This window comes from Blennius ocellaris (assembly GCF_963422515.1).
Source record: "Blennius ocellaris genome assembly, chromosome: 10".
Lineage (NCBI taxonomy): Eukaryota > Metazoa > Chordata > Actinopteri > Blenniiformes > Blenniidae > Blennius > Blennius ocellaris.
In genome coordinates this window covers 12,213,526-12,229,687 of record NC_137659.1, presented here as the reverse complement: position 1 = coordinate 12,229,687, position 16,162 = coordinate 12,213,526, and the positions used below count along the sequence as shown (strand labels likewise).

The 16,162-nt window shown below is 39.9% G+C and overlaps 1 protein-coding gene across 1 annotated transcript in view; it reads right to left on the bottom strand.

Annotated features, from left to right (window-relative positions):
- The window catches only part of gpr158b (G protein-coupled receptor 158b), a gene marked incomplete at both ends in the record, with an annotated part of 61,488 nt that overhangs the window by 16,719 nt on the left and 28,607 nt on the right, over positions 1-16,162 (bottom strand). Inside the window, 4 exons of the mRNA XM_080504133.1 lie at positions 1,534-1,772; positions 3,344-3,453; positions 11,164-11,232; positions 12,689-12,900. Coding sequence (XP_080360259.1) covers positions 1,534-1,772; positions 3,344-3,453; positions 11,164-11,232; positions 12,689-12,900 — 630 coding nt within the window. The remainder of the gene's footprint in view (positions 1-1,533; positions 1,773-3,343; positions 3,454-11,163; positions 11,233-12,688; positions 12,901-16,162) is intronic.

Here is a 16,162-nt window from a genome sequence, read left to right as displayed (position 1 = left end):
AGGGTGCATTGATTTGCAATGTTATACAATTGTAGGAGCAATTTGCCACAGTCTGATGGTTGGATCATTCAGAAGGAAATACAATATATGGTTGGACTATTGTGTCTCGAGAATAATTTTGAATTGAATTGAAAAAGTTTATTTCGGACATTCAATTCAGTTCAACTTTATTTATATAGCACCAAATACAACACAGTCATTTCCTGGTGCTTTTTCATGTGGGAACAACAACAACAAAACAAGAACAAAAAAAACCCCCAAAAAAACCCCACAACAAAACAGACAAATGCAGAGCAAAGTAAAAAAAAAAAAAAAAAAAAAAAAAAAAGATAAATGATGGCCCATCATATTTGCAAAGGTGTAAGATGAAGCCTATAAACTCCTATCCCTTCTCCACCTCAACCATCAGCTACTCCACAACCCTGTAGTTATTTACTAGAAGATTAGTAAATAAATAATATAAATATTATTTATCCTCCCTATACATTCTGAAAACATTTTTTGTACTGCTTTTTGAACTGGGTCGACATCGGACACCGCCTGAGCCCCTCCTCCTGTCTGTTCCACAATCATACTCTGTGCACAAGGGTTCGGGCTGAATGTCAGTTTTCAATGCTGTACTGTCGTGTTGTGGTTAGTACTCTGATCTCATAGTGGGAACGTTGCGGGTTTAAGTCCAGGACGTTTTGTGTGGAGTTTGCATATTCTGAATAGTCCGGTTTGTGTTTGGTGATCTCTGTGTTTTCCCAGTGACCTGTCTGGCTGCACAAGGTCTTACCCTGAAATAGATAAAGCAGCATAGAAGCTGGATGGATAGATCATCACACCCTCAGGCAACCCTGCATTAAGAAAGAAGAATCTTTCTATGGACCACTGCACGGGCTTGGGAAGCCACATAAGAAGGCAGTCCAAGTCCAGTCTAATACAGTCATCTTCTTTGAGCCACAGGTGGTTTAAAATGGTCTGAGGGAAGAATCAAAGCAGAGAACAAGGCCTCCTGAGCAATGACAATCCATCTAGAATGGGACTACAGACCTCCCACACATACGTTGTGTTATGTGGCACTACGATCAAATTCAAAATAACTGTCATAAGATGGTCAAATTATTGCATTTTAGGTTTGACTCTTTTTTTTTTACTAATGTTCTATTGCAAATCATGATTATTCTATCATTAGATATTACACAATAAAAGTCTATGTAAAAACATGTTCACACAACTGAATTAAAAGTTTTGAAAGCTTGACTAACACACCCAGATATGATATCCACCTGTATGTATACAGACCAGTGAGGCTGACTGGAGCAGGACGAGGTGATGTGCTCATGTGCAAGAGAGTCTCATGTCAAACCCTGATCCAATGGAACAACATGTTAACAGCAGCTGAAACAGAAGAATCCAGCTCCCTGTTGGAGTTTGCTTTTTGGATGTATACAGAGACACCCTGTAATGCCTTGGGTCAACCAGACAAGTCACCAATAAATCTATTTGAGAAGTAAGTGTATTGGAAATTCACAGAATTCACATGCTCACCAACAGCCATCATGTTGTCCCACCGGTCCAGGAGACACATGCTGAACTGCAGCCCCTCTGGCGTGAGCCCCACGGTGATCAGGGCTCGGCTCAGCTCCGGGTTCTGGCACACGGCAGAGGTCCAGGCCACCAGAAACCACAGCACCACCAAAACAATCACAGCCAGCAGCCGCAGGACCCGCCAACTGGTCATGTAAGGGGTCCTTTGTGCCGTGCGGGACAGGAACACCTTTAAGACCCTGAGCGAGAGAGCGAGGAGAAGAGAGGAAGCGTCAGAGTGCCACAAATTGCCGGTTGACACCATAATGAGCAGCATAGGTGGTATTACTCTCTGTCCAACTGACAACTCACGCCTCCGGCTGTTGCTCTTACTAACATGCCCACATGAATTAAGGGAGGGAGAAACTGCATTTCATTCATGTTCTTTCGGTATGTTGGGTTAGTTTATATTGCAATGTGTCAATTGGAGAGCCTGCGAGAGGAACAATTCTGGATGTTAACATAGGAAACTACTCAGGTAAATTTAGTATAGTTTTGTAATACGCATTTCAGACACTGAAATACTTTTGAAGCAATTTACAAAAACTAACACGCATGCACACAGACATTATACTACACACCGCAATACAATTAAAAACTAGTGTGTTTCCCCCAAAATGCTTTGAGGATTAACTAAAACAAAACAAAAACAAAATGGGAATTGGTGTCAGTCAACTAAAATTATCATAATCTTATGCAGGACTTTCTCAAACTAATTAACACATTTTACAAAGAACATATGAGACAGTCGACGTGTACAAGTTGTTTAAAAGCTGCGCAGCAATCAGTGTTGTGGTTCATATTCCGCAGTTATTTCTTTTACAGTTAATAAATAAGCCATAGAGACTCAGAGCATGTAAATATATAGATCACCATCCAGACGTATAGAAAAGTAGTCAATTCTGTACTTTCACTCCTCCTATACATTCCCTCTATCAGACTGTGACAAATCTATCTCATTTGATATATTCAGCAGCACCAGGCTGTGAGCGCTTGCACCTCGGGGCACACTTCCCACCAGGAGAACTCAAAGGGAAAAAAAAAAAAAAGATTGGTAATTTTGCCAAGGGAACACTTGTGTCGGCCTCTGACCTCCTTCTTCCATCTCGGCAACACTTGCTCACAGCTGAAGAACAGGAAGTCGGCAAGTGGATGGGGGAAAGCATTTTTGATGTGAAATTCAAATGTGCTTATATGAATACATGTGTGCGGGGGATGAGAGTGCTCACTTATTGAAAGAGAGAAGGAGTAACTGGTGGGAAAGTTAATATGAGGAGATGAGAGATGTCTGTATTTTCAGTTTTGGCTCTTCATTACAATGGGAATAATTCATATCAAGTAGAGATAACGCGCCAAATCCCACATCAATCAATCTTGAGCTTCGGAGCACTTTTCAGACTTGTGTGAAATACGAATGCAGAATGATAAAATAAAATGTGTTGATCGATACATTTCTGAAATATGAAAACAACATGCTTAACATATAAACTGTTACTATAATTAATATATGCAAAATCATACAAGAAGTGAAAAATCCAGAAGTAAAGCATGAAAATATAAAAATATGTTCATTTTTAAAAGTTAAAATAAAATAAACAAAGCTTATAAAAAATTTTAATACAGAAGAAGATAAGATGATATAAATACACACAGAGGAGTATCAATCACAAAGTATAAAAGCCAGACTACAGAACGGATTTTTCAGTTTAAAAATATGGCGATTAGCACATTTTTCTTGATTCAAGTACCTTGGGTGTTGAGTTTTCTTTACCTGTACAGCTTGAGGATGACAGTCCCGTACATGATGGCAAAGCCCAGGAGGCGAACCCACCTCAGCAGGATGCATCGAAACACGCTGGGATTGAAGTACAAGATCATCACCTATGGAGAGACATACATGTAGTGTTAGTGTTTGCACCAACACACACACACATCACGCAATAAGCTTAACACAGAATCACATGCATCCCTTTTCTCTCACCTTTACTGAGACGAAACCAGAAAAAGCAAAATGAGGTGTGTTTGCGTGTGAGAAGCGGAGCTGGTGGCAGATTTGGCCTTGCAGACATCTCACACCTCCACAGCTCCCACATCCACCTTTTAGATACATGTTGCTTTGTCAGCTGCCAAAATGCATTAGAAATAAAAGTTTGAAGGGTAGTATCAGAAGTGATAGGTGACAATGTGATTTTCTGTAAAGGGAGCGCATGTGGAATATGAGTGTCCTCATTTGCATTCTGTTTTGTATCTGCCTCTATTATGCAAAACCTCTTTCAATATGTGAATTGTCGGCTTTTGCTTCTCAGTGGGATTTCCACTAAAGCAAAGAATGTGCAGGTGGCAAATGTCAGCCCATCATTTTCTACTTGATGAGAAGTTTATTTGCAGCCATTACAGTTCTGGACGAGACTGTGACAGAAGCTGAGGAAGACGAGTGTCAAACAAAAGTCAGAAAAGATCGCGGCTTCCATTTATAATGCTATTACAGATGCATTTCTCTGTATTTGGATGCAGCTCAGCAAAATGGGAAGTCTGTGGCTACGTGCTTAGTTCTGGTGACGTGAAGAATACCCGAATCACCCACATTTTAGATACACATCTTCTAAACAGATTGGGAAGATGTTTTCTATGTTAATTTTGATGTGAATCTGGGTTTTCCAAGTGTGGGAGGATTCCACTCCATACATGCTTGTCATGCAAGTCATTTCCTAATACCGTAATTTTCTTGCTATACAATTTCATGGTTTAGAGATGTTGGGATCCACTGAAAAGAAACAGCATAACTATTCTCGCGGGATGCTGTTTAATTTGCATTACCTGCAAAGTCTTTAACTGCAGTAACTCTTACAATAAATTTTTTTTCTTCCTCCCTGGCCTGTTGAAAAATATGGTTTTGCAACAGATTGCAGAACCATATGTTTTATAGGACCTTTTGAGACTTTATTCACATCCATTAACTCCTTTGGGGCTATGAACTAAGTAATTATAAGCAAAAAGTAAAGCATAACACTGGACCAGTTAAAATATGAGTGCAAGTTTTGTTTCACACAAAAACCAAGTGAATGCTTTTGGTCTGACATTAAAGCTCTACTAAATGTAAGATTTGTTGCTGATGTTCCACTTTAACAGGACGATTTGCAGGAAAAACCCCTTCCACACTAAGTATGACTACAATGCAAAGTCAATTGACTGCTTCACAGGGTTTTGCATCATGGATTTGTGCCGCACATCATGTCAGTCTTGAGTTTAACTTTCACTCCGAGAGAACGCGAAAATGTCTTGGATGCTCGATCACGCCAAAGCACCAGACACAGTGTCTTCTCATGGTTATTACTGTAACTGGAGTTGATCCAGTGCACCTAGCAGATGGCACTTGACATGCATGAGGATGGGGACTCCCAGGGAGAGATCTAAGCCTGGCAGAAGAGCTGAGAGCTGGGCTTCAAAGGGCACAGCGGCCAAGTTTCAATCAGGTATGCTTTGTTTTTTATAAGTCTCAGAATATTTCGCTATCACCTCTTCCAGAACCTTTTACAGTAATGAGTTTAAAATTGTTTCAGATTTCAATTGTCTGATCTGGAGAATTGCACTATTTTGTGTGCACTGCAAAGTGACTAAAAACCTAACAGGGAAACTCAGATGGATTTAAATAAGATCCACGTGACTCTGGAAGATATGTGGCAGGTTGACCATAACACTAAATAAACTCTCATGCGTATGACTTAATTTGTTAGGCAATATGAGCTCCACAAATCCTGAATTGGATGATGATCTACACAGGACAGCAAACATTTACAGAAACATTTAAATCACAATCTAGCAGTTGTAATCAAATACAAAATGTATATTGTGAAATATACAAAAAGTTAAATCAAAACATTTAAATAAACACATTCCAAGCTGAATATATATATTCATGGTTTCTTTTAAATGAAATTCTCCTAACACAGTGTTTTCCCCTTGTGCATGTCTTAATACTTTTGTCAGTTCTTGCAAACCAAAATTTACAAATACATGTTACAAATTGCAGGATTTTTTTTCTCACAACAATAGTCACAAAAACGGGCTGTGAAATCTGCAAAATGTACAGCAAAATGACAATATGTGTCTCACTCAGGCAGGTTTTGTGAGGAAGAAAAAGACTTTTGGATGATGCACCCGCTTCGTATTTGCCTCAAACTGATAAACAACTGAAGGTCAGAGTTTCCTCCTCTTTCCACTTACCCTCAAATGGATCATAATGAATGTGTCATTAAGGATCTGGGAGCAATACGTCGAGTGATTTATCCCTGCTCTCACAAAGCCTTGGCATTCAAGAGACGGCAGAGTAATTAAGCTTCAGTAACCACAGCACCTGTAACCTCATCTTTCTTTTTCAGGGAAAAAGCAGAACATCTGTGGAAAACTCAGCCAGGCAACCAGCCAGCCCCGAGGCTGTAACAGTCTGGCTATGAGATGCGCTGAAGGAAAAAGGAGACTAATGTGGAATTTGGAATACATGAATCGCAGAGGAAGCTTGATACCACACGCAGAAATCCAAAGACATGATGAAGAGATGATGAAAATATAAAATCCTTGTCTGCGTTTAACAAACATGTATGTATGTTGAGATTTCTCATCGAATGATCTACGTATTAATAGAAACCAAAACAATAGACCGTACCCAATTTGGAAGTGTGCAGGTACACAGCCAGCACATCCCTGTTTCCACCTTTCAGGCTCTCCCATCAGCTCAGCTCGGGTACAAAGACATTTCTCACACCTCCTGATTAAGACCGTGACACACAGAGCACAGCAGTAACAGTTTCCCTCAATCCGCCACCCTCATCACAACCTCGCAGTGCCAAGTCTGCTATTGGTATGCTGGTCATGAGGGTGTGTGGGGAGCCAGGTCCATTTTACAGCCAAGAACAGCTGTTCCTTTTTAATGCCGCAGCCCAGGATCTGATAAGTTACCAAGTAGGCCTTAGACAGACACGTGTGTGTTAAATGAAAGACGACGTGTCATCTCAAATTATCACGTTGATATTTCAACAAAGACACTTAGTGTTCAAGTGAGGCAAAAAGATAATTGTGATGCACAACATTAATACCATAAGCTGTTTCATTAAAAAAAATAAAATTTAAAAAAACATTAAAGGGATGAATTTGAATGTAAAATTCAGGATTCGGATAACAATTGGATGGCGTGGTGGTGCATTGGTTAACACTGTTGCCTCACAACTAGAAAGCCTAAAATCTGCAATAACAAGAAAGTATTCTCAAAGTATTCCAGCTGCCTCCACAATCCAAAAATAGCCTTAAAAAAACCTGTCTAAATGCGTGTGTGCCTTTCACATCCCCCCAATGATAGAGGTCTAGATCAAGCAGCTACATTAGCCGGCAATGACCATTATTGAATGATATGAAATTCTGTGAGATGAAACCAAGCCTCATGCAGATGAAGGGCTTTATTCACTTTGATTATGTAGGAAATTGCAGGCTCACACAAATAGAAATTGTGTGCATTTGGCAGCTGATAAGCTAAAAATAACACTCTGAGTGACATTGCATGCAGTGATCAGGGGAGCATGCTTTAAGATCGTGTTAGAGACAATATCATTTCTGTCAGTTTGTGTGTTCGCCATGTAGTGATTGCATGGAGCTGTGAGCCCCCAGACGCACAAAATCAGACATAATATCACAGAGCTGGACTTGATGTTTAAGAAAGTTATTGAACATACCGGAGTGTTACAGCAAATAAATACATTTGAATTTAGCACAAAAAAAAAAAATGAGATAAGAAGATCGCAACATGGAAGATGATCTGTTATTGGAGTCAAAGCTGTGGGAAAAAGAAAATCAGTGAAGTGATTCAAAAAAGATTTAAAGACCTAAGATGTGGGGCAACACAGAACACATCTCACAATAAAGTCCATCAATGCATGTTTATGTTTTGTTTATTTTTTTTTTTTTTTAGTTGTCTGATGTCTAAGCAAATTAGAATTTATCTACGTTGTGGTATTGTTTGAAATGTTTTTCTTTTAGCTCATGATCCATCCTATGAATAAATCTGTGGATTCTTGTGCTATAGCTGCACCGCATTGTCGGGCAGATGGGGAATAGCGACACATATCATTCATACCTGTGAACAGAGGTGTTTGCGGATGTTTTCTTAACAGATCTTGTTTGACCGAGCTGCCACTGCCTCTTTATGCTCCAAAGACACAGACATGAAAAAGGGTCTCAATATTCCCGCTTTAAAGCTGACACACTGAGGAATCTTGGCTTTCTTGGATGAATGACGAGCAATCGCGTCTTCGACTCTGGCTTAAAATCGTACAGTGAGAGGGGTGTCACAGAAGGGGGTGTCACAGTTGTGTGACCAGAGACAGCCCGAGAAAATCATCTGACAGTGTCAGGAATGTGAAAACGCCTCACAGTGTGACTGCTTCTACTGGCGACAGCCACTAATACAGCACAAAATGACACAAAAACAATAGTTTGCAGGCTTCATGGGAGATAAAATTGTGGCAATCAACTCCCAGGTCCCCGGTTCAAGTCCAGGTTTGGTTTTATGCTCAGTGGAATATCAAACTAAGTGCTGTGTATAACACCGGTTACACAGTGTATAGTAGTTGCACTGCTTGTAACCTTACAAGACTGCTAAAATCCAGTGTGGATGCACTTTTACTCCTCAAAAGAGGCTGAATAAGGAGTTAAGTCTACAGAAAAACGTGTTAAAGTTTCACAACGTGCTACAATAATAATATTATCATGAGTAGCAGCAGGTTCGCAGTTTAATTGTCTTGAGAAATTAGAACTAAATAGCTTCTGTTTGCATTGTTTAGGGTCTTTATACTCTCATTCATCCAGGAATAAAGCATCTCAAAGCAACTTTCTTTTTCTGAAAGAGTTCATCAAATGATGAAGATCTTTTATCTTCGTACAAGGTTGATTTAAAGTTTTACAACACAAAATAAAATGCAGTTCTGTTTATGGGTGGAGCTGTCATTGTGGAATAAATTAATAGATTAATAGGGAGTAAAAGCACCCCATGTTTATTCAAAAAGCAATTATTTCCCCTCATGTCTTTCTTTCCGATCTTCTGTGCCTTCTCCTCACTCTCATGCTAACCTGCATCTTACAAGGCGCCTTCATCTCTCCCTCCTCCTGAACCAGCATGCAGTCTTTACAGTCTTGCCTGGGCTGCATGATGGGCCAAAACAAAATACCACCATTCTGAAAACAAGCGGTAAAAAGTAGGCCAGGCTGCTTCTTACACCCACATGCTGCACATGAATGCAGAAATGCAAATTCAAGCACACTAACGTTCAGAAAACGTGAGAAACACACACACACACACACACACACACACACACACACACACACACACACACACACACACACACACACACACACACACACACACACACACACACACACACACACACACACACACACACACATCTTTCCCCCCCTGTTCTGCCTGCACAGATACACAGAAACACACATATTATGAGCAGATGCAAATGGCATCACACCCATTCTGCAGGACTGACTTTATGGCCATTAAGCCCACAATGCAATGCCACGTTTTGATATTGCGCTGAAGAGAAGGTGGCTCTCTTGGTTTGTGTCCAATCTCCCATGCCTCCTCCATCAATTAATCAGCAGAAGTATTTTTAAAACAACTTGTGCAAGAACTTGATGGACTGTTTAAAAATGCATTGCGCACCAGAGCGGAGCAGCTGCAGCTGAGAAGGCTTGTGATGGTGGCAAGGAGATGAAAAAAAACAAAAAAAAAACAGCAAGCAGTAGCAACAAACGTAAAGACTGCGGGAAAGAAGACAGACACAAAGGTGAGACTGAGAGAGAACATGCAGAGGAGGAACTGAAAGGAAAACATGAGGGGAGAGGGGGCTGTAATAAAAAGAAAAGAAAAAAGAAGAAGCAAAAGCCAGTGACGACGAGGAAAGCACCAAGAAATGTAGAAAAGAAGATGGACAAATAGAGGTGCAAAGGGAGGTTGAGACCCTCCACCCAAGTGTGTGTGAACGTGGGAGAGTGGCTGGAGATTTTTGAGGAGCTATTTTTAGTGCTTGAGCGATCCTTTGGGTAAACTGGGGGGAGAGTGGATGGATGGAGGCGAGATGAAGCAAAGTGTGGTGACATAATGAAAGACCTATCAGCGTGCGGCACTTTATCTCCTGCAGCAAAAATAACGATTGTGGTAAATACCGAATATCAATATCTGAGTTATCGTAACCTTCCTGGAAACGTTAGCACATGAACAAAACCTTTATCCTGCGAGTCGAGAACGTTCTCTCTCTTTCTTCCCAACAGACCCCCCCCCCCCCCCACCCCCCCCACCCCCACCCCAATCTCTGCAAATGGCCAGCCAACAGGCTTTATGTTTGAGAGGAGCAGTGGCTCATGGTTGGCCGTCTGTGCAAGTGTTTTGAAGGGAGTCAATTCCCAGGCTGCATCAGATCTCCCTGTTAACATGGCGCGCAGGTTTCTTCCATCTGTTTCCCTTCTAAAGATGGGGCTTCTGACGCAGCACTCCAGGTGCACCGTGGGCTGAGTGCACAAGCGCAAACACACATATATACACTGCACATTGGCGCACGCCCACGTGGACCCACTCACACTCGCAGACAACACAAAGGCTCGTGATGACACGCTCAGAATAGGAGCCGCTTGTACTGTACGACACGTCAACTGTGATTCCAACCCTTTGTCGTAGTCCAGACAGTGATCAGACGGCACTATAACAGTAACGAGCTCCTATAGTAGATTTATTGTCTATTTTTCTGAGCTTCAAACTAAATACTGGCGCAACTTTCGAATCAAACACGAACTAGAGTCAGGAGTGAAAATACATGTTGAAAGTTTTCAGAAATCAGTTTTTTGCCAACTTTGGGTGTTGAGTAGGTTTCAGATCTTACAGCAGATTTTATGGAAAAAAAAGAAGAAAAAAAGTTTTAGGATTCACAACATTTTTGACAAACATGTTGAAATTGCAAAGGTTTTTTTTGAAAGTATGAATGTAAGTGTAAGTAAGTAATAAGTGTAGTTTAATTTACTTCAATCTTTGTCATTTTCTTTATTCTTGGGAGAAAGAAAAAAGAAACAAGTGCCTTAAAAAAATTAAATAAATGATAAATAATATTAAATGAAATATGCTGTTTTAAAATATTAAAGAGCAGTAGGCATACACTGTATAAAGCACTCACCAACAAGATGTTATTTTGTTAAAGTATACTATTTGCTCACCATGAATAGGCCGTGAGATGGACAAAGCAGTTTAAAAGAAAGATGGATGTAATACAGTTTTAATGGTTTAGATGAAGTTAGTTTGTTGTTTTTAATAGTAACGGCATAACTGGTTGAATTAAAGTGGTATGTGTTTGTCTAAATGATCAAAATTGTCTATTAGAAACAAAACGTATGCACTTTTTAATAACTCCATGATCACTAACGGCATAAGCATAGTTGATCGTTTGTCAGAAAAAACATTTCTAAGTGTGAAGAAAAAAATATAACTGAAGCAGTAATCAACACATGATGACATTGGGGGAGTCACATGAGATCACAGCAGACACTTACTGGGAAGTAGAGAAGTAATGCCCCAAACAAGATGGCTTCAAGCAGAATGAGCCCAGACGTACGGATTCTCTGTGCACAAGGGAAGCAAAACAGACATCTCATCAATCAGTGATAGTGAGAGGATAATTATTTATGGATTTATATGCCAAAGGGTCCTAAAATAAAAAATTTAAAATACTTGTCTGTTGTTATGAGATAAGATAGAAGATCAAATAGCAGTTAGTTTCAGCAGCAACACAGATTATTAATGAGAAAGAGAGCTCTTAATGAGCATGCTGAAGTATCAGTAATGTTGCTGCTGTTTAAACATGTTTGTTCTGGATTTGCGTCGTGTTTTCCTAAATGATGGCAGGAGCTCTCTCGTTTGTCGCGTTGTCCTTTGGGACTGCTGTAATTTGATTTTCAAATCCTGTTGTGGTGAAATTGACGTCACTGTTTGTTCACAGTAATTCTCAAAGTGAGCTGTAGCTCCTTCTTGCGTGCCATTGTAGGAAAATAAGACCAATGCCTCTTACAAAGCCAATGAACAAAAATAATAATTCAACATATATTTTGGATGTTCTCTGAAACACAAAGTGACAGCAGAACTTTTCTGGGTAGCATTTAATTATCTACACAGAGAATTTTCTTTTCTTTTTTTTCAATGTAAATGTAAGCTTCTCGAGGGATTTTTCTTGTGAGCTGAAGTAATGTGGGAGAGTCTGAAGCAACAACACAAATGTCTATAAATAGCTCAGTAGGAAAGATTTAACTCAAGTTTGCCTGAGGACTGGTTGTAATTATCCTACACTGCAAGCATCACATACTTATTTTGTTTATTTCTCTGTCAGAGGCTCTAATATGCAACAACTTTGCTGTGAAACTGTGAGGTTTCAGATTTGAGGGAACATACTAAAAAAATGAAGAAAATGAAGAAAATGAAAGCTAATAAAATGAAGTGGATCGTCTTTATTTAGCTCCGAGAAGAGATAATATACAATTAAAAGTGTCTCATCAGGCTATTTCTGTCCATAGTTGAAAGCATATAAAATGCAAATGCCATCAAAATGCAGTTTAATTACTTGGCTATTTATACCTGTTCTGTACATTCTATGGAATAACTTAAATTATGTGCAATTTACAAACAAAAATCCAAAACAAGAAATGAAAAAAAGGGAAAAGATCTGAAGAAAATCACTTAGGAATGACAATTAATGATTATGTGATTTATTACATTGAAAAATTACAAATGTACAACATTATTGGCCACGAACCACAATGATTTGAAGGTAGTGATTAAGCTTTTTGTTTTTCAATTACCCCTGATATCATTGTTCATCCACTAATAGGGAAAGTGAGGTGGGATTAGCACCAGCATGAGAGAGCTTAGATGGACTTAGCAGGTGATGTTCATATCGCTGATGTGACTTGCTGTTGACTTCCATACTTTAATAAAGATATCAAATAAAGACACTTTGCTTCATAATCACTACTAAATGTATTCTGCTCCCATCCCTCTCCCCCACCGATCCCCGCCTTCGATCACCTTGTTTCTCCGGAAGTGGTACACCACCACCATGCTGGCCAGGTCCAGCACCATGCACAGGCCCTGGAAGGAGGCCACAGCGAGCCGCAGGGCGCCGTCCTCCTGCACGAGGCAGGGCGTGTCGTCCCGGCAGAAGGGGCAGCCTTCACGGCATGGCAAACACTTACTGGACACGTCGGAGGTCTCATCCCTGTGAGAGCCTTGCTCCTTGCCTGAGGATGTGAGGACACTTGTTGTTAACATAGACTTATGTTTTCAGACCTCCCACAGGCCCGTTGCTTAATTCTATTAGCTTGTTTTGAGATGTTTTGAACCTGCAACAAGATACTGCACATACTGCACCTTTAAGAGTATCTCAGATCTGATTTACAGAACAGTTTTAAGGATCGTCGATGTAATACATTTGGATTTAGTTGCCATGCAACTTGGAATTAATTGCTCAATTAATGGAGTTGAAACAGGAAAAAATATAGCCTTTAACGGGGCCGATGAGGAAATAGTGAAGGAGAAACAGGTGAAATATTGTCACGCTGCTCTCGCTGTCAATCTATTTAGCAACTATTGTCATCTGAACAGGTGATGTTTTCTCGTGTGTCTCGTTTAATTGACTCCCAGGTAAACATTCCCACCCCTGCTGAGAGTGTTGACAATTTGCATGACAAGCTGCTTTGAATTTAATCAATCACCTGTAAGGATTCTACAAAAAATATATTTCTCAGCCATGCAATGTTTCTGCTGTGGTGGGATTTGGAGTCAATCCGTCATTTAAATCCTTCATTTTCACCACATACCCACAATGCAGCTCCTCTAGAAAATGATGTTTGATAAGCATGTAATGCCTGTGTAAGTCCCAGAGCTGATAAACTATGCTAACACGGTGCTGGAGTTGCTCTGTGCCTTGGCAGCGCAGGATAGGAAGAGAATGTGCTGCAAGTGCTGCAATAACGAACACTCCACTTCAGCATAAATTTACTGGTCAGTTTAAGGGGGGGATGTGGACGCATTCATCCAGCAGTCTTTCAGTCACTTGTTTTGGAAATAAAATTAAGTGGTTTTATTTGCATTTTTATTCGTTTCTCTGTGTTTCGGGATTCAGAAAGAGAAAGGAAGGGAGGTGACTGTTTTGTCATTATTGTTGTGAATTTCAGAAAAGCTGTTTATCTTTATTTGTGGTTTGCTTGGATTCACTGGTTTTAACTTTCCCGTGTTGCCATCCATATTCAAATGATCACGTATGCACATGCTTTAAAGTGATCATCTCCTTTTTTTTTCTGCAGCAGTTTTTTTCAGACCACATTATAGTACATCCTGCATACAATCATCTTCCGTGCTGGCTAGGTTTTGACCTCGAGGGGGAGAGACCATGGTTTGAATCTTCCGCCTTTAAAACCAAAACTAGCAGCTCTACAAGTGGCAGTAGTGACCAATTTAAAAAAAGAAAAAAAGGAGCAGCCAAGCGGGCCCTTGTAGTGCCAATTAAGTAAAAATGAAAACAGAAATGTTCATGTTTTAAAAGAATAAGCATGTTCGAAACCTCTGCATTTTTTCTTTTTAATTGTAGAGCCATACAAAGTCCCTGGCTTTTGAACACAGTTGGCTCGATACAATATCCTGCACTGCACAATTAGCGTGCAGAGCACTACATGTCACCTATTTGTAAACCAAAAGTATCATAACAAAGTATTGTATTGACACACAATGAATTCCTCAATGTTCAGAATAAAAAAAAAAAAAAGGAATCCCTTTTAAAAACTGATTTATGGACATTCATCTGACTGCAAGAAGCTTGTCTGATTCATCCACATTTGACTGAGTCTTGGTTATCTTATGGCGGAAACTATTCCAGTCGGGCGAAACACGGCTGAGCGGGAAAACGAGAACCCTGTTCATACTGTGTTATCTGTGCTTGGAACAAATCATAGTCACGATGAAGGAAAGCGGGCTTGAAGAAACCCCACTGAAATTGTCATTTCCCTGTTCAGTTCTCACACTTCCTGTGTGAGGCCAGATGTTCACAGTGATACTGCGCCTCTCTGTATGTGATCACACTCTCTGCCTTCCAGACCATTAAAGTAATGTCAGTGATCCTCTAGAGGCTTAATAATTGCAGTTTAGAGCTTTTCAGTGAAGAGAAATTAATGATGTTCAAGACAACTGTGGTTTTGTATGTTTTAATGTGTCTATTTTGTTATTTGGTATCACACCATTACCTCTTGTCTTTCCTGTCTGGATTTCAGAGTTACTTTTTCTACAAGAAGAGTGAGTCAAGCTTCTTTTGTGCCCCTGAACACTGTCAAATAATGCATGCTCATACTGTATATGTGCATATAGACTTTAATATGTTATAACCATTTTCTTGAATTCCATTCAGGCCAGCCTGTTGCTGGAGAACGATTCCTTTGCAGACCCATTATTAAAGCTTGATTTATTTTTCTTAAATGTTCCAAGGAGGAAATCAGGGTCACACGGAGCCACAACCCCACCTGAGCCCTCCTGAGTTTTAATGAGGTAGCCTGCCTGGGCTCCGGAAGATGAATCTCTTCACAATCTGAGCCTTTTGATGACAGGCCTCATCACGCTGCATTATAATAAAGCTACAGCTTAGCATATCAACCCCCCTGGGGTGCTGTATTGTTGGAGTCAGAGATGGAAACCACCGCTGTTGCCTGATTATCTTGCTCATCAGGGCCAAGCTTTCTGCCCGAGGACACTGCAGGGCTTTCAGTCAAGGTGCCAGAACACAGACTTTCAGATCCAAAGCACGATCACGGAGCGAAAGTTAAGGATATACTTGAAATCTCAAAAGGTGAAAAGTAGAGCATCGGTAGAAAAAAAAAAAAAAAAAAAAGATTTGAAGCCAAGCTGGGTGCACACATACACGTTTAAAGTGTCTGTAACAGAAGAATCATGAATATGGAAGAAAGCAGAACATTAGAATTTGAGCTTTTTGCTTAATCAAGTTCCTGCATATATTGACGTTATATGCAAATGACTGTAAATAACTTTAAAAAAAACAATAATTCGATAGATGTGATTGGTTTTTGTTTTTCTAAGATGCACAATGAAGTCAGCCATTTTCCAGGCAATTCAGGGTGCATTCAAATAATCCCTGCAAGAGCAAAGGATTATAATTCTATGTAGCTGAAACATAAATGTGATCAAATAATTTGTTTGTCAAGCAAATGTTGGAAAATGTAAACATTAAAGATAAAATCTAACAATCAGTTGCATGTTGCATGCATCACATTTTTAAAAACTGTAGGTGAACTATGTGTTTTTACAGATATAACCATCCTGCAAGAGATCAGTTCTGTTTCTTCCTTCTCTTTGGTCCTAACTCATCAATAATGAACGTAAAGGTGTTTTTAGTGCACCGATGAAAGTATGTGCTTGCATTGTGTGGAGGGTTCCAAAATATGATCAAATGTGTTATTATTTTTGTCTTTTCTGTCGCTAGATATATCTAGGGAATAA